We start from the raw sequence: 18,388 nt of genomic DNA, 5'->3' as shown, positions 1-18,388 counted from the left end.
GCAATACAAACTTATTTCATGTGTCATTCCATGTGCATGTTTGTTTACTTGTTAGCCATTTGGGCATGATGTATTTTGTCTTTAAATCAAAGTAAAAAATATTAAGGTCAAATATGCAGGCATAGAGCTAATGTGTTTCAACTCTTAATTACATATAACGAAATGTCTATAAAAACTAAAGTATATGAAAAAGATATTAAGTGAAAATGATTTCATGTTTACAACTAAAAGATGCCACTGGCACCCGCATGAGGAGAGTGAAAGAGACAATCATGACAAATAAAACAATGCATAAACATTTGCAGGGTTCACAAAAAACAACAAAACTTTCTGACAGCAGGAAAAGATACAGTAAATTAGCTTAAAACACAAAAAAGAATGGGAATTATGTACATGACAAAAGCATACTAGTCTGCAATTCCTTATATTTGTTGGGTGTGACTGAAAATATAGTATTGTCAATGTTTTGATTTGTCCTATTTGGTGCCAGTGTGATCCAACAAAGGCAACATTACAAATAAGATGTGTGTCACTTTTTGTGAATCAGTTGGAAATGGTAAAAGGAATAGATTATCATTAATTGCTTTGCCTGTTTCATTGATGATTCATTTACATTTTACATGAATAAATCATGCAATGATGGCACAACGGGTAGCAAACATCATGCAGACTACTGGAAGGTAATAGGTTTGAATCGCATCACAGGCCTGCATTATATTACTGAGAGATTAAACTTTTTTTTTTCCGCCAGTAACCCTTTTTTCCCAAAGTTAAGTGAACAATGAGCTGTAATGGGAAGCCTGGGACCGTATCAACCAGTGTATACATTTCACAGACACTTACTTGACAGTAGTCCTCAAACTTTCCAACCAACTTTGCTAAGTGCCCATCTCCTAACCCTGGTTGATGCCAGGATATGTTATGAAACTTTTAAAGGTCCAATAGCTTTTTATCAACACAGGGGCAGTGAAATCACATCCGCTGAGTCGGGTACTCAGCAGAGGAAGGCAGAGTCCAGTCCTCTCCTTCAGCTGCTTTTTACTTTCCCCAACTGATGTCAGGTACCCATTCACACCTGGGTGAGGTGAGGAAAATCAGAGTCAAGTGCCCACAACACAACGCTTGGCCAAAACAGCTCCCAAACCCTATCACTGGTGAACACCAGATGAGAAGACCAATGCCTACCAGATTCTGTCACAGCCCCTCCTATGTAATGAAAGGATGCACACTAAGTACAATACTGTTAAATCATCAAGCCACATAACTCTCCCCCAATGGGTATTTATAGCATCCTCATCACAATTCTCATCAAGCAATAAACACTCTGAAATTTTGTGTCCTTACTTACTGTGCTGTTTTGGTGACCCGTTTTTCCTGTTGTTCATGTCTGTGTGGATTCTGTGTCAGTCTCCAGGATACACATATTTCCAGGGCTGTTACTGGAGAGATGTGGTGATCATCTCCATTCAAAGGAAGTCATCACTCTCAGTCTGTCTCAACATCTGAGCTGCCTTGTCAGGTGTCGAGCAAGTTGGTGGTGTTCCCAGTACACTGATTCAGACAATAATGACCACCACCAAGCCAACTCAGTGACTAGGTAGGATCCTTTTAATCTTCTGTTGACATGGCATTTATACTTTAGTTTCCCATGAACTGCCAGTACACAGTGACAAAACCAATCCAGGGGGTGACTGTATATGACACAGGCAGGACAGGTGGATGGAGGGAAGAGCATTAAAGTCACTTAAGATGAGGTAGAACAATGTCAGCCAGAGTTTTCTCATCACAGCCACTTCACCCCTCTCAAACACACAAAAACACTAAAAGAATATTTTGATTGTAAAACTTTCATAATTCACAACCGAGTATCAGTAGACAAACAAGCACACAATGCAACAAAACTGAATTCTGACTTTACACAGAAACTGAACTGATATGGACAGCATGTATTACATTTCAAGCAGTTTCCACAACAAAGACTTTTCTCATTTCAGATTTGACAAACAAAAACTGTTAAACTGTGACACGATAGGTCTCCTGAAATTTCATATTAATAATTCACAATAAAATGTCTAGCTAGTTAGAAGTGCTAAAAACGAAAAAACAAAAATTGATTGAAAAGATCATTTCAGTTCCCTAATGACTAAATTCCAGAATGTGAGACATATATTAAATCTTGTCAGTGTCTCTGAGTAATCAGTAGAAGACCTCTCAGGGTGATGACAGGTATTAAAATTACAGATAGCCGATATGAGTTGCATGCCATTTGATTCTCTACACTAACAAAATATTAGTCAAAATATATGTACATGCAATTTGACATACTTGTGATAAGATGTGCGTCAGGTAGAAATTCCTCTGAATGGTCAACTGATCTACACAATGAATTCATGCTTACTAAATGTCATTTTGAGCTTAAGTTTTTGGGATACACTTTCGTTTGACATACATCAGAACTACACAAGAATCAGTTCATGACTGTCAGAATGGTTCACCATCACTGTGACTGACTGTCATAACCAAATAATTATCCTCTCGATATACTGGCATGCCAACAAGTTTAAAAGCCAAAAGTCATATAGATTTCTGATATCAGTTAATTTATATGAAGTTAGAGTGGTTGCTCCTGCACCTTTTCTAATGACAGAAGCACTGGATGTCCTCTGCATTTACTTTCAAGCTGACTGGTACAAAAACAAAATGTGTATTTGTATGCAGTTGAGAAGTTATCCCACTTAACTGGAGCTCAATGTTCACTGATACTTTCCCATCCGTATGTAATACTATGAGCAACAAACAAATCAGTCAAAACTGGCCACTGCCAAAAGAACCCATCAGTAAACATAATTACTAAACCATCCGGTCGGATGGTCTGGTCACAAAATAACAGGCATTCAGTTTAACAGATCACCACACCAAACAAAATCACAGATTTTTTTGTTTGTTTTTTTTGGTGTGCTGCACATGCCTTTCTTCATAGGCCAAACATAGATAATAATAATATAAAGAAAGAGGTTGGAAAAGGCGAACGAGAGAGAGAGAGAGAGAGAGAGAGAGAGACAGAGCATCATCAATGCACAACATGTTGTCTGCGTGTTTTCTATTCATGGGCAGTTCTTTGAATAATTTCATGTTTAAGAAGTGCTTCCATGTCTGCATTTTTTGACTGTTCCAGTGTAGGTTGTTTCCTTTTGTGTGTGTGTTTCTGTCACTCTCGCACTCCAAATCAAAAAACCAACTCCCTCTCTCAAAGGTTCTCTCTTTATGTGATGAAGATGGTAATGATCTTGTATGAGTAAATAATGGGCCTGAAGTATTGGTACTAAAGAACTGGTGTAGTCACAGTTTGTGTGTGAGTGTGTGTGTGTGTGTGTATGAGTGTGTGTATATATGTGTGTGTGTATATATGTGTGTGTGTCTGTCTGTCTGTCTGTGCGTGTGCTTGTTCCTGAATAAACAAAATCACAGATATATTTTATGAATTTGTCGCTTTGACAGTCTTTTTCGGCAGGTGGGACACATGCGCTGGGTTTCAATCGCCTGCACGATGCATGTACTGCAGAAAATATGGCCACACACTGTGGAGTACAGTTGCCTGTTTCGACGAATCTGAAGGGGAAAAACAAAAAGTTTGCAAAAGTCTGCAAAAATAGCAATTGATCATCATCACAAACATTTAATGATGTTTCTTCACAATCTTTTTTTTTTGCCTTTCACTTCCCAGATGTGCATTGTCATTTTAATTGGAAAGTGAGGAAAGAATTTTTGTTCTTCTTCTATCAAAGCTAAATTTGGTATTGACAAAGTATTTCCGGAGAAAACAAAACTTAACATTTACCACAGACATACATATGCATACATGTATACATACACATGTACAACTGAGACAGTTATTAGACAGACTCACTGTTTAGACATGTAAGCCAAAAACACTGGCTGCGTAGGAATTCACCAAAACTTAAAATCTGAGGATTTACACCCCTTGAGTCTATTCCTGTCATTGTACAAGAATATCAAAGGTGTCTTCCATCCCATTTCCAGGTGGTAGGTCTCATACATCTTAGACTGAAATCAAGACAGCTCTATGAAATACCTGTTCAATGGGCGTTCCTCACCAAAACCACCTCATTAAAAAAAAAAAAAAAAAAAAAGATTATAAAATACATAGATTCCCACCTATGGTACAATAAACTGAGTGTATGAATACTTTCAAACCATGCTCTGGGAAACAAATCCAGATAACATACCTGAACATCAGTCTCCAAGCACACAGGGCAGGTGACCTTTGGAGTGGCGTAGCCACTGGCGGCACTGCAGACAAAAGCACTCAATGTGATCTTAAATATCATGCAGAGCCTAACTGGCGAAGACTTCATATTTGAATGTTCTCAATTTGTTCATTTTCCTCACCAAAGGTGCGCTCCATGAGATGAGGTGTTGTCAAACCTGATGGCGGGGGAACTGGAGAGCTGGGGGGTGGGGTGGGGGTTGGGGGAGTAAAGTACATGTACTGCCTTAGATCAGACCTGCGCTAGCTTGCAAACACAAGGTCTCCATTGACTTACCAAAATCTGACTCACAAGGTAAGCAAATGCAGGGTGACTGCATGTCAGACAAAACAATACCACAACATAGACATATATGGACTTGACTTTCTTCTTGCAAGCTGTGTGAGGATGGTATTTTCTTTTGCGCTGTCCATTGTCATCCGGTTGAGCTGTGAGTGAAAACGTCAATTTCATCTGCAAGATATCTCAGAACCAAGATGAGTGGAAGAAAGACAAAACAAGTATGTACTTGGCTAATGATTCATGTGTAGTCCAGAAGTAAGGTATGGAAATATCTGCTCTAATGACATTCTTGTAGAATATGATTAAGACACACAAAAATATTTACATACATGTATATATAAAAAGTCTGGAGACGGTTGAAAGCAAAAAAAAAAAAACACACAAAAAAAAAAACCACAAAAAAAACACCACAACTTACACTACTACAATTTTCAAATTGTAGTGTGCGTGTGTGTGTGTCTGTTTATCTGAGGTATCAACTTTAGTCTCCATATCACTTGCTGTCCAAGGAAATACATTTCCAACAAAATCTGAGACAACAGCACAAGTTGTAATGTTTACATTTGTGGGACTGGGAGTGGCTGATTTTTGAAATACTGAAAAGTTCGCAGGTGTCCCTGGGATGCTTGGGGCCCGAAGTAGGATACTGGCGCAAACACTAAAAAAAAAAAAAAAAAAAAAAAAAAGGAGCTAAATCATCAAAACGCAGTCCTACCCACATCCAACCTTGTGAACCAGTGCACAGACAGGCCAATGATAACCAGCCTGACTGATCAATACAGACAGACATGGCATGATACTCTCAAATCAAAAGAGTGCTTTGAATTTTTTTTTTTTTTTTGGTACTTCTGAGCAAATGTTCCAAACTGAAAAATACCTGCAATATAAGATGCTTAAGTGTTATAAAGGTATACAAAATTCAGACTTGGCATTTTCCCTATCTATAAAGATATATACAAAATTCAGACTTGGCATTTTCCCTATCTATAAAGATACATGTACAAAATTTCAGACTTGATATTTCCCCCTGTCTTTTTGCAAAGACTGGTAAAGACAGGATTAACACCAAGCCATTTATTATGCCTTGTTTGTAAACAACAGATAGAAGATGAATCCCACATGCTGTTTAACAGTAAAGAATACAATGTTTTCATGGCAGATGTAAGTATTATTCATAAAGCAAACGACAATGTATCCTATGCGATGTCATGTGATGATGAGTTATCTGTTGTTCTGATATTTTGATTTTTCTACAAAGCGTTTCAGCTGAGGCCAAAATCATGAATACAAGAACAGTCAGACTGATTGGTGTGATGGAGGTAGAGAAATTGAAGTTTAAAGCAAGAAAGTCTTTAGATAACAGCAAAAGCAGCTGATTTAGTACTGATTTACGGTAACGTTTCCAAATGATAAATTTATACAAAATTGAAATAATTCATTAATTGGTTCCACCCCTTGACATGACAGTGTGTGTGTGTGTGTGTGTGTGTGTGTGTGTGTGTGTGTGCACGCATGCACACGCGTGCGTGCATGTGCAAAAGCTTCATCTTGTTTGTAAGTCTTGATTTCAGCGCCCTGTGGTTAAGCATTTCCCCACCTCCACATACTGATGTTTACTGTAAGTGCTCTGGGCACCTGTGCTAAGAAGGGAAAGCACATCATAAAAGCCCATTACAGTCATCATCTAGTCAACTAAACTGTATGTTGTCATTGTCAACACCAACCTGCTGCTGGGGGGGACACTGAAAGGGACTTCAGGAAGCTCATCGTCGGTCAGATCTTCCACACTAATGATCGACCGGTCCCTGCCTCTTCCCGACACAGACCCACCAGAACTAGAAGGTGATGGCCCTTCTCCTCCAGTGCCGTCTTCACTGTCCTCGCTGTCCTCATCATCCGCCTCGTCGTCTAACCGCAGAATGATTCGGTGCCTCCTCGACACCGGTTCTGCCCTACGATGGGTGTCTGAAACACACCACAAGGCAACATGGACAAAACCAGAGATGGTGACATGAGAAAGTGTTTGGAATGAAGCTTTAATCTGGAGCAATGGTCTAGTGGTAATGCATCCCCTGACGCATCATCTGAATGCACAGGTTCAAATCCCCCACTTGCTAGTGTTTTCTCCCCCCTCCACTAGTCCTTGAGACGATTAACTGAGGTCCTATATGTAGCATGCAGTTAAGAGCACATAAAAAATCCCACAGCAGCAAACGGGCTGTCCTTAGAAAAAAAATCTGTAGACAAATCCACTTCAATAGGAAAACAAATACACTTGTAGGTAAAAAAAGAAAAGAAAAATGACCTGGGTATCGCTGTTATTGCATCCACGCACTCTCCCTGGGAAGAGCAGCCCAAATTTCACTCAGAGAAAGATATTGTAACAAAGTGTAATAATACAATGTAATACACATGCCAGGATGCATATTTGGGCAATCAGACACAACTCTGGGAAGAATCAAGTGGCCCGCCTGGGAGGGAAGACTATAGATTCCATGTTGACAAATTTGCACACATCTACACGTGTGTGTGTGTGTGTGTGTGTGTGTGTGTGCGAGTATGTGTGTGTCACTGTGTGTGTGCATGTAGCACAAGCTAATACAATACACTAACGCAAAGTGACAATTCAGATCTACATACCTGCATTATCCACATCAGTTGGTGAAATTACCTGGAAACAAAACAAAATTCTTTTTATCTGTCTGAGGCTAAACACTTACATACAGATCAACTCACTATCATTTTCGGTCTATAATTAAAACTATAAGGTGCTCTAATGAATGAGGCACACCTGAATTTCTAAAAGCCTCATTATAAACCCTACAATAAGGCCACCAAGGTATTAGGTGGGGTCAAATTGCAATTTCAAATTGAAAGGAACTTCATAACTGCAAACCATGGCTGAAAGAAACTTAAAAACTTTCCATGTTTGCAATTACATGACACTCAGAAAATAAACAACATAATAGAGTTTTAGGAAGAAGTTCAAACAATACCATCTCACTCAAGAATCATATTCATCATTACTATCTGATAAGCCCAATATCAAATTGCAGAGTCTGAAAAAAAAAATCAGTAAGACCCATCTAACAATTTGTATTCATGATGAAGGTAAAATAACCTGGGAAAGGACATAAGACACAATTACCATGATATTCATACACATAAACCTAGGACATGCATCTGACTTTGTGGCCATTTCAACCATTCTTTTACACAAAATCATATATATTCTTCTTCTTCTTTGTTCATGGGCTGCAACTCCCACGTTCTCTCATATGTGCACAAAAGGGCTTTTACGTTTATGAACATGTTTACCCTGCCATGTAGGCATCTATACTCAGTTTTCTGGGGTATGCATGCTGGGTATGTTCTTGTTTCCATAAGCCACCGAACGCTGACATGAATTACAGGATCTTTAATGTGTGTATTTGATCTTCTGTTTGTGTATACACACAAAGGAGGATCAGGCACAAGCAGGTCTGCACATATGTTGACCTTGGAGATTGGAAAAATCTCCACCCTTTACCCACCAGGCACTGTTACCGAGATTCGAACCCGAGACCCTCAATTTGAAAGCCCAACGCTTTAGCAATTCAGCTATTGCGCCCATCAAATTATATATGTATTAGGCAAACAAAACCAAAAAATGCCAATGGTCAACTAAAAACATCACAGGAGCAAAAAAAGAATACAATGTGGTAATGCATGTTGTGTCAATGTGTCTGCATGCATTTGATTTAATTTGATATGGATACTTCTATAGCACCTATCGTTGGGTTGGAAACCAAGCTCAAAGTGCTTTACAAACTCAGGGTCATTTGCACAACAGGCTGCCTATCTGGGTGGAGTCGACTGACGGCTGCCATCGGGCTCTCATCATTTGTTTCTTGTGTTGTTCAATCAGACTTCAGGCACGCACACCTATACACTCAGACAGACATGCAACATTTTACGTGTATGACCGTATTGTTTATTAACCCTTTCGCTGCCAGGAAAATAAGATTTAAGTGAAATCTATTTGCCCGGGTTTTTTCACAAAAAACGGGTATAAATTTTCAAAAAATTCTGTGCTCTTTGTTATTGGAGAAAGACCCATAAAAGTACATATTTTCTGAAAGGTAAATGAATAAAGAACACAAAACACATGATTTTTTTCACCCATTTTATATATATTTTAGTGACATGCTGTTGTTTTGAAATCAATGTTTTGTTTTTTGTCACATTTTCAACTTGTTCATTACTAACATTAGTCAGGTAATTTGCACCAAAATATCATATTTTCTGGATAAATGGATATCTGCATACACAAAATCATACTAAAACAACCACAATAAAAAAAAAACAATTAAAAAGAGATACATATACAATACATTGTGACTTCAAGTGATAATGTGGATGAGAGGCCACGCCCCCTCAGTCTCCATCCCCCTCCTCTTCACCCCTCTCACACAGTCACTTTATCCAGTTCTCATCAGACCGCGCTGGCTGAGTGCCAAGAAAATTGCTAACACTGTCCTGTTCAGTCACTTTCTGTCGTCTGCTAAGGTTTGCACAGCCGGCATCACTCACTGATAGTCGTATCTTGGCCACTCTCTTGACTGCTCCCTTTATTTTCTATCAAATCGTCTTATAAATGTTTATCACTGTCTTCTTCAAGTTTACGCTTCAATTCTTTCTGAGCATCAGCAGAAGAAAGCAATCTTGGTTGATTTAGTTCGCTACGATCGCATGTCTTGAGCACGGCGTCAGTCCGACATTTTGTTGAGCGAGCGAGGAATGGAGCCAGGCAAACACTGGGACAGTAACCCAACCAAAACGTTCAAATAAAGGACTGCCTCATGACGTAGATGGGGTTTCTAGCTATGAATAGAATCCAGAAAGATTCCCCAAGCTAAAGCTACCAGCATTTTTGTCAATGAACTGAACGCAAAGCAGGGAAAAGTCAGAATATTTCGATGACGAGTCATCTCGTCATTGTGGCAACGAAGCATACAGGTTTGCCATGACGAGTTACCTCGTCATATAAGCAGCCTAGGGGTTAACACGCCATGTGGGCAGCCATTCTCTGTTTTCGGGGGTGTGCATGCTGGGTATGCCCTCGTTTCCATAATCCACCGAATGCTGACATGGACTGCAGGATCTTTAAATTGCATATACACACGAAGGGGGTTCAGGCACTAGCAGGTCTGCACATATGTTGACCTGGGAGATCAGAAAAATCTCCACCTTTCACCCATCAGATGCCGTTACCAAGATTTGAACCCAGGACCTTCAGATTGAAAGTGCAACGCTTTAACCATGCAGCTATTGCGCCCGTCAATGTCAATGCATCATTCTGTGTCAATATCACTCCATCCAGTCCATGTCTCTGTATGTGGGTGTGTATCTGTGGATATTCATTCTTGCAGCATGAATGCTGTGTCAAATAAGACCTTACTAATGTAAATCCCCAAGACTAGTAAATGACAAGACTTATGGAAACTCAGAATGATTAAGCTATCACACTCACCACTACTGGATCAGCATCAATAGCACTCTGACTGGTGGACAGATTAGTCAAATCAATCACATCACCCATGTCCAATGAATCGTTGCCAGTCAAGTCAATACAAACACCTGCACAAACACACAGTGTTGTATCAAACAACCCAGAGGTATGTCTGCACTATAAAACAGTCTTTGTATCCATTAAAATTATCATTACCTGTGACAATAAAACATGCAACAGCATCACAACAAAATAAGCCTGGGTGCTGCTTTGTATAGGGGAAAAGTGGTGTGTGGGTTATGCCAGTGATACAGCAAATAAGACTGACAAAACAGAAAAACTTTTTTTCAAGGGGCGTGTGGGTGACTTAGAAGTTCACGGGGATGAAGTTGTAACATATCACTTCTCTGTTCTCAGCACACACAAAAATAAATAAAAAGTATTAGAATATTTTTTCTTGGATAACAACTGGCTTAAAGAAATACACTGATACGTATGAAATAGTCTTGTAAGCTGTTAAGTGCTGGTAAGTGCAATATATACACACCTGTTCAGGTCAAGTCAGTCAAGCTGATGCAGAATTTACAAAAAATTATATAAAGAAATGGGATATATACAAGAACATGGATACATCCAGTATTGCATACCTGCATCATGATCAGACTCCATATTTCTGCTGGATGCACGGTTGGTCACTGAAATGTGTTGACGTCCTCGGACTCTGCCAGATCGTCGGCGCTGATATGGATGATTACGGGCCCTCGACTGTGACTGCACTCAGGATACAAAGCAAAACTGATCCAATAGGCTAATTAGTGCTGGCTACAAGATTAACAATTAACTGGCCTGAACAATACAAATATGTCAACATCCCACACTTTCTTGCCATGAACCACAGCTACAAACATGAATGCACTACACTAAGGACTTCACATCTAAATGCCTGATGTTAGACACTTGTCACAGTTGTGCTTACTAGACAACTGCAGATTAGGTACCATTGAACTTTAAAGCTAATACAAAAATGCCTGAAATGTTTACTGAAACCACTGCCATTTGCTTGTTTCTCTTTTTGGTTTCATGGTCCATCACCCACACAGATTGTCCATGATGTAAACAGGGTTCCCAGGTGGTGGGCATGAAGCCAAAAAAGGACCTTTAAAGGACTTTATAAGGACCTCAAATCAGTTTAAAAGGACCTTTGCCGACATGACTTTACAGTACACCCCAATCTATTTGACATGCAGAACAGCAGACACTTACCTCTCATAAACGGAAGAACAATAATCCCATTTGACTGTCGTATTTAGTCTTTGCAATTCACGTCACTGTAGGCTAGGCCTAAGCAAAGCAGCAGCAGCAGGCGTGACTCACAGCCACTGTACCACGCTTCACGTCTGCCACCGAGCAGAAAGCGCACTACTGTTAGGGCCTAGGCCTATAGGCTGTATCCTCCTACAGTAAGTACTGAGTTTCAGACGATCGCGTCGGCATCTTTCAACTCACTTTGCAACTTGCGGTTTTGGTGTCGAAGGTGTTTCAGTTTCGTTCTCAAGTCTCTTTCTCTTCATAAAACAGGACTTAACAGTACCTTTCAAAAATTAAAAGGACCTCCTGATGAGTTAAAAGGACCAACTTGCTGAATCAAAGCACTTAAAAGGCCTTTTGACCAAAATCCAATTCCTAAGGACTTAAAAGGACTTGAAAGGACCCTACGAACCTTGTGTAAAGGTGGAAGTTGATCTCCAGTATGTAAGCTGCAATTTTTAGTCATCTTGTTGCATCTCTCAGCTTGGTGCAGGTTCAGTTCTGGGTGGTCTGTTTGCAGACCCCTAACGCTCCAGCAGGGTTTTCACTAGTCCACTCTATTTCTGAAATCTTGGCCGTCTTTAAAAAAAAAAAGAAAAAGAAAAAAAAGGTGTTTTAACCACTGCCATTGTGTAATGAGTCTGACTCTCCATTGCTGATCTGATACATTGGCCTTGTTACTAAGCTACCATCATAATTGAGGTAGCCTTGGTTTTGTATTCAAGGGAAGAAGTTCAGTTCATTTCAATTTTTCAAGGTGTCAAAGCATTCGGACAAATCCATATATGCTGCACCATATCTGCTAACAGATGCCTGACCAGCAGCATAACCCAATGCGCTTCATTGGGCCTTGAGGAGAAAAAAAAGGAATAGGATAGATAAACAAATAAATGGATAAGTCATCAAATCAATAGATCAAATCATAAATTAGTATATATAAACCAATTAATCTAAAAGTAAAACAAAATAAAAATAGGTAAGCAAATAGATAAAGAAATTTAAAAAAAGACAAAAAAAGACAGTAATAATAAATAAACAAGCAAACAAATGTAAATAAACACACTGACATGCATGCACACACACTGACACAGTCTAATATCACTTAACAGGGAAAAGATGTTAAACTAACGAAACACACACATACACAAACATGCACAACAGATACACAGCAAATATGCAGTCTCACGGAAAATATTAAAGCACACAAACAAATGTGTATTGGCCCAGCACTACATATAAAAGCACATGAGCCCCGACACACACATTTACCCCTGCCCCCCCCCCCTCAACTCGCACACATTCATACTTGTAGCTTCCACGACACACACACACATGCCCATACCCCCCCCCCCACCCCCCACGCACACATATAAACACACCACATTCATATACTGCATAGCTCCCACAATACACACAATACAGACATACACACACACACACCACAATCCTACTTATCGCAGCTCCCACAATGCGTGCGCACACACTCACACATACAAATACACACACATGCACTTGCACAGAGCTCTCCTGACACACACACACTGCCACCAATGTGCTGCAAGAGGGGTGGGAAGAGATCTCTGATGCCATGTAGCGTCTAGTGTGTTGCTCAGTCTACTGTATTTGGGAAAGCCTAGAAAGGCTCTGTTCCATTTTGAAGAAAACTGCACAATGTTGGATTGGAAATGATGCCAAAAATGGGAAAATTCGTTTGACTTGCAAAGGATCATGCTCTACCTTTCAAGCTAGACTAACGGCTACTCCCTCTATCTATCTTTCTGTGAGGTGATCATGGTGAGATGGCCATGAATCCGGTTTTGAGGCACTCTTACTTTCTTAGGATTTCTGATTTTCCCAGATGTAGACCGCCTGTTGTTGCCTTATCAGCTAGCCTGTCAGCTCGCTCATTTCCATTAACACCTGCATGTTTGGCACAATATGACCATGTAAGCTTCTTTTTTTCCACCTTTTTTTCCCTTTCTTCTTTTTTCCTTCTTCTCCCTTCCCCACCATCTATTCAACAATGGCAAAAAAAACCCCAAAAAAACAAACAAAAAAACCCACCCAAACAAACAAGCAAACAAAAAACAAAACAACAACAACAACAACAACAAAAAAACACATACCCCCCCCAAAAAAAAAACCCCATACATGTACACATACATACAAGGCCAGTGTGGGTGTGTGCATAGTCATGAGAATTGAGAAGAGGGACTGGGGGAATGAGTGCACTTTCTTTCATGTAAGCTTTTGAATCTTAAAGTTGTGCACTGCCTCATGCCATTCTGGGCTCCCCATTCCATTTAGTTTTTTGTACAAGATTCACCGAGTCAGTCAGAATCATGGCATGTCAATGTCCAGGCGTATGAATAGATGACAGCCACTGGAGAACATGTCTCACAGCTTCAACTTCCATAGTCAGGCTGGAGGTTGTGACTTTGTACATGGCATTCTCCTCCCTAATTGTTTTTCCCTTTTGCTTTGCAGTGAATCCCCAACCGGATTGGTCTTTGGTGACTGAGCCATCTGTGTATATGATGATATCCTCTTCTTTACTGTTTTCTTCTATAAATAGCTTCACTTCTGCATCAGTTTTGCCTTCTGGCCATTCACGACAATGTCTTCCTAGAGTGGGTGAAATGATTGTCTTGAAATATGTTTGAGGTTTTCAGGGTTCCCCCCTTTCTGTTGTTTCTTTCAGGTTTTGTAGCTGGGATACGAGCTCGATTGTGCCTTCTGTTTGTCCCATCCATGATGTTCCACGTCCTAGATGGCTGCCTTTTGGTTTCTTGACAGCATCTTGCAGTGGGTTTTGAGGGTTTTCAAGGGAAGAAACACACAACAATGCTAAAAGTAAACAAAATACATAACACATTGCATCAGCCAGTGTTGGTTCATGTTCATGATAAGGGTCATTTTGGAGAGTTCCTTGGCCATCTTGGATCTTGCCCATGTGCATTGTGAGCAATGCCAAAGGCAATAGACATTGACAAAAGCAGCAAACATGTGCTGTCCTCCATTTCTTCGGTTGATAGCCTCCATTGCTACAACATTCAAACACTGTACAATGAAGTGCCATCAGATGCACATTAACCATTCGCCATACACACTAGGTAAAATGTACCCAGATATTCATCTGAAAATTTGTAACTCAACAAAGTATTTGAGTTGCATCAACAAAATTTTATTACTTCATCAAATATTGTTTTCTTCACACAATTATAAAAATTAGTGCATTTTTATCAAACAAAAGTAGTTTTAATCAAGTAAAAATATTAAATTTATGTGTGCCGTATGTACTGGGTCAAAATTACCCCTGGTTTTAAAGAAGAAACTTGCACTGCATACACAATGGGGAAATTTCAACCCAGTCTGGTGAAAGCTGATGTGCTGCAAGGTCTGCGTCACTGGCTGGAGGCAATAAAAGATACAATGTTGTAGTTTGTGTTAGTCAGAATACCCAGTATAGAATGGGATTGGCCAAAATGCAGAGAGGTTGTAGGGAGGTGTCATATAGCGGGCATCTGAAGAACCAGTTGGACATAAGCAAACCAACACTTCAATTCACGCTAGTGTGTGCAGTGTGTTTGGGCATGTGTGCATTCATGCACATGCTACAATTGTTTGTGTGTGTGTATGTGTGTGTGTGTGTGCGCACGTGCGCGGATACATGTGAATTCCTTTCCAAGAAAGTATGTGAATGTGTGTGTGTGTGCGTGTGTGTATGCACGCGCCAGCATTCAATTCAGCTCTGTGACTGTGCATGCATGTGTACCTTTGGAACTCTGGCTATAGATCCCAGATCTAAATAAACTAACTCTCCATGAACTGTTGTGCCAAGTGCAGCAGCATTGGCTGATGTAATTTCAGCCAATGAGATTTCACAGACTGTGTGTGTGTACGTCACACAGAGTCAGACAAAAGTTGGTCATTGTGTTTCTGTCAGCACAGGCTGGCATACAGTCATTTCCACCCATGTAAATATCCTGTATTCTTTATGTTTGCATAGGTGGTTCTGTAAGTCTCTGTAATGTAGTGTAACACTGTATGTCTGGGTATTGAAAGGCATGGGTTACCAAAAGGCAGATTACTATGTTCATTCACTTGTCAAAGAACAAAGGCCAACAACAAATCGTCCCAAATCCTGCTCTCTTTCTCTCCTCCCTCCCACTCACTCTCTCTCTCACTGCACAAAGGTGCACGTATCAGTCATATGTATATGTCATGCTAACCTATTCACACACATACACAGCGGCATGAAGTATGTGGTACAAACTTATTCATACATGCACGCACACATGCACCAAAAGCATATGTGTATGTGCATCATGTCCTTGGTCTTTCTCATGAAGATGGCCACATAACGGAAAACAAGACACAGACCAGCCAACCACCAAGTTTATCTAAGATGTCATCAACGTTGATAGCAACGAGCTGCTTGCTGTCCCGCCTTCAAAGTCTCAGTTGGGGAAAGGCTAAACGACATGGGTACATTTTGCCCCAATACATACAGCATGTGAGTTTTGCTATACAAATGGCTATGGGTCAATAATTCCCCAGTGTGTACGCCATGCAAGGATTCTTCTTAACAAGCATGGGTAATTTGTTTTCCCAAGTTGGTAGGACATGTAAAAATTTACAGTATGTATGGTTTTTTATAGTTTATTTATTTATAGTCTGTTCATCTAAGATGATGATATTAGAAAGTATGTACGGTGAAGGTTAAGAAAACCAATATATGAACTATGAAGCAAAATTGAAGCCTGCTATTTCGCACATTCTGCCTCTCTTGATCACCTTTGTTGCTTGCAGTTTGGGAGAGCTAATCAACTTTGAGAGCACAGATCATGTGAGGTGCCTCTATAAGTCATGTAACACAGAACTCTCCAGCTCACTTGATGGGTGGATTACATGCCACATGTCATTTTTGACATGTCTTCTTTGCAAAAGCATGAAAATTTTAACATTTCATATTCAAATGGATCCTAGAATTAAATATTTATAACAATTTAAAATAGTTATTTACCACAAAATCATTGCATACTCACATTCATGAGGTCAGCAGACTGGCCAACGCCAATGCTCCAAACCTGCCCTATGTTGGCGATATTAACCCAATGACAATGGACAAAAGTTGTTCTTGGGTGATGATATTCCAAGGAAGTCAGTCTGCAGCTGTTCATGTGAAATTGCACTAGCTAATTTGATCAAACCTGAAACACAAATGACATGAATTTTTTAAAACATTTAATAGGCTAGTAGTAAGACAATATTTGATAAACAAAGATCAACAGAAAAGGCAATTAAAACCTTTCAAAAGATAAAATCGGTAACCAATGTTTATACCAAGTGACCAGTAGTCAACGACTGGGCAAAAAAGAAAAAACTCTAATTTTAACCAGTGCAATATTTAACTTCATGCGCTCTTCGCCATAAGGAAGACTGGCGCGAAGCCCTGTCGACTTAAAACAACGAAAAGTGACGCTTTCCTTTACGTCTCTAATTTTTTTTCTCAATAAGGGACTCATGGCGACCTTACCATCTTTTCTTTTCTTTCTTCTAATCACGTACATGTACAGAGTACAAAATAATGACGATTGAATAAGGCTTCACGATAGCTACTTCTCATTCCACACTCAGTGCGACAGTCAACAATTCATGCTGTAATAAACAAAGGCTTCGTCTTTTCTCATAATTTCATCAAAACAAATTCACGTACATGCGCGTGTGTAATATAACTGGAAACTCAAGAGCTTTTAAACAAGAAATCAGCTGAACTGATTCTCTTCTGACGGAGAGACTTTCTCAACGAACCACATTTGCAAGAAGGGAAGTCACTCTATGAAGTTTACAATATGAGTCGTTGTCTTTTTAAACATAACGTCTAAAAGTGGTCGAAGATTATCCCCATTAATGAAATATGTGTCCAAATTTGCTTTTTTTTCCGCAGCAAAAATGCAATCAATGAGTCAAAATCCTATTTAGCGTCCTAATTTCAGGAACCTATTTTACCGGTTTTTGTTTTTTTTGCATTTTTTGAAACGACCTACCATTAGGTTGTAGACTATGATGTAACCACTGATCTAAATCTATTTTTAGATCAGTGTGTTGTAACATGTAACATCGACGGAGGAGGGGCAAAGTGACAGGTGGAGGTAACCACTGGAAGTCATAGCACTGCACGGCCTGTGGTCCTGTGGTCGCTCATCTCTGACCCAGCTGGGCAGCCTCCCAGCCGACTGCAGTGAACAGCCCTCTTTAGGGACAGCAGTGCTGCTCATCTTATATATCGAGCTATTCGACACGGGAAAATCAGTGACGAAGTTTACCACTTAGATACGACTGAATAAACCTGAGGCCTACTACCTTAATCAGGTGTGTATTTAATACTGCATGGATGACTCGTATGTATCCGGCAGTTGTGGTCACGGTAGCCGGCCGCATGCAAAGTAGCTCATATAGATGGTCGGTATAATTACATGACCTGTAAAACACACACACACACACACACATGCATAAAATTGATAAGAAACGGTTTTCCATACCAGCAGCCGTTAGAAGGCACATCACTCAAACCGGCCATTGCTGTCTGCGGCGCTACCTTGGCATCAGAAACTGAGTGTGGTAGGTATATGCAATCTATAAATCATGAGAGGTTCCTCGTCAGCGTATGCCAGCTGATCAAGGTAGCTCTAGCGATACTGGTTTAGGACTGACTTGAGTTGCGAGTTTTTGGTCAGTTAGCCTTTCCGTTTCGGCGCAGATCAATGTATTTTTCTGACCGGCGAGTATCCGGCCTCATATAGCAATGACTTATTTTACAAATATGTCACATACAAACCTGAATGTTTACAAGTATATCGAAGGATCGGTAACATGGTTTTCGGACAAAAATGTGTATCGAGGAAACTCAGTTGAGCCGATGCCTGAAAAACAGTGTGTCACCCTCAGCGGTGTAAAAACCCATCGGACCTCTTCAGTCGGGTCGTCATGCCCCCACTGAATCGGGCCGCGTCAT

General features: G+C 40.1%; 1 protein-coding gene across 1 annotated transcript; it reads right to left on the bottom strand.

The window, feature by feature from the left end:
• Positions 1–422: 422 nt before the first annotated feature.
• On the bottom strand, positions 423–17,196 carry LOC143279550 (uncharacterized). The gene is made up of 8 exons (XM_076583619.1): positions 17,090–17,196; positions 16,419–16,583; positions 10,710–10,833; positions 10,084–10,190; positions 7,212–7,242; positions 6,296–6,536; positions 4,248–4,311; positions 423–3,609 (listed from the first exon to the last, which is right to left on the bottom strand). The coding sequence occupies exons 2-8, from the start codon at positions 16,551–16,553 to the stop codon at positions 3,463–3,465; spliced, it is 849 nt and encodes a 282-aa protein (XP_076439734.1). The 5' UTR covers positions 16,554–16,583; positions 17,090–17,196; the 3' UTR covers positions 423–3,462.
• Between the last annotated feature and the right edge of the window lie 1,192 nt (positions 17,197–18,388).

This window comes from Babylonia areolata, chromosome 2 (assembly GCF_041734735.1).
Source record: "Babylonia areolata isolate BAREFJ2019XMU chromosome 2, ASM4173473v1, whole genome shotgun sequence".
Lineage (NCBI taxonomy): Eukaryota > Metazoa > Mollusca > Gastropoda > Neogastropoda > Buccinidae > Babylonia > Babylonia areolata.
Note: the sequence above shows the minus strand (reverse complement) of the source record. Positions and strands in the feature narration are given on the sequence as shown.

Excerpts from the sequence above, each read along its gene's own strand:
- LOC143279550 (XM_076583619.1), bottom strand. The coding sequence starts at position 16,553 with ATGAACAGCTGCAGACTGACTTCCTTGGAATATCATCACCCAAGAACA. Across the intron at positions 10,191-10,709 it reads GGAGTCTGATCATGATGCAG|GTGTTTGTATTGACTTGACT; the intron begins GTATGCAATACT and ends GTGTTTGTGCAG. Across the intron at positions 3,610-4,247 it reads GCTTGGAGACTGATGTTCAG|ATTCGTCGAAACAGGCAACT; the intron begins GTATGTTATCTG and ends TTTCCCCTTCAG.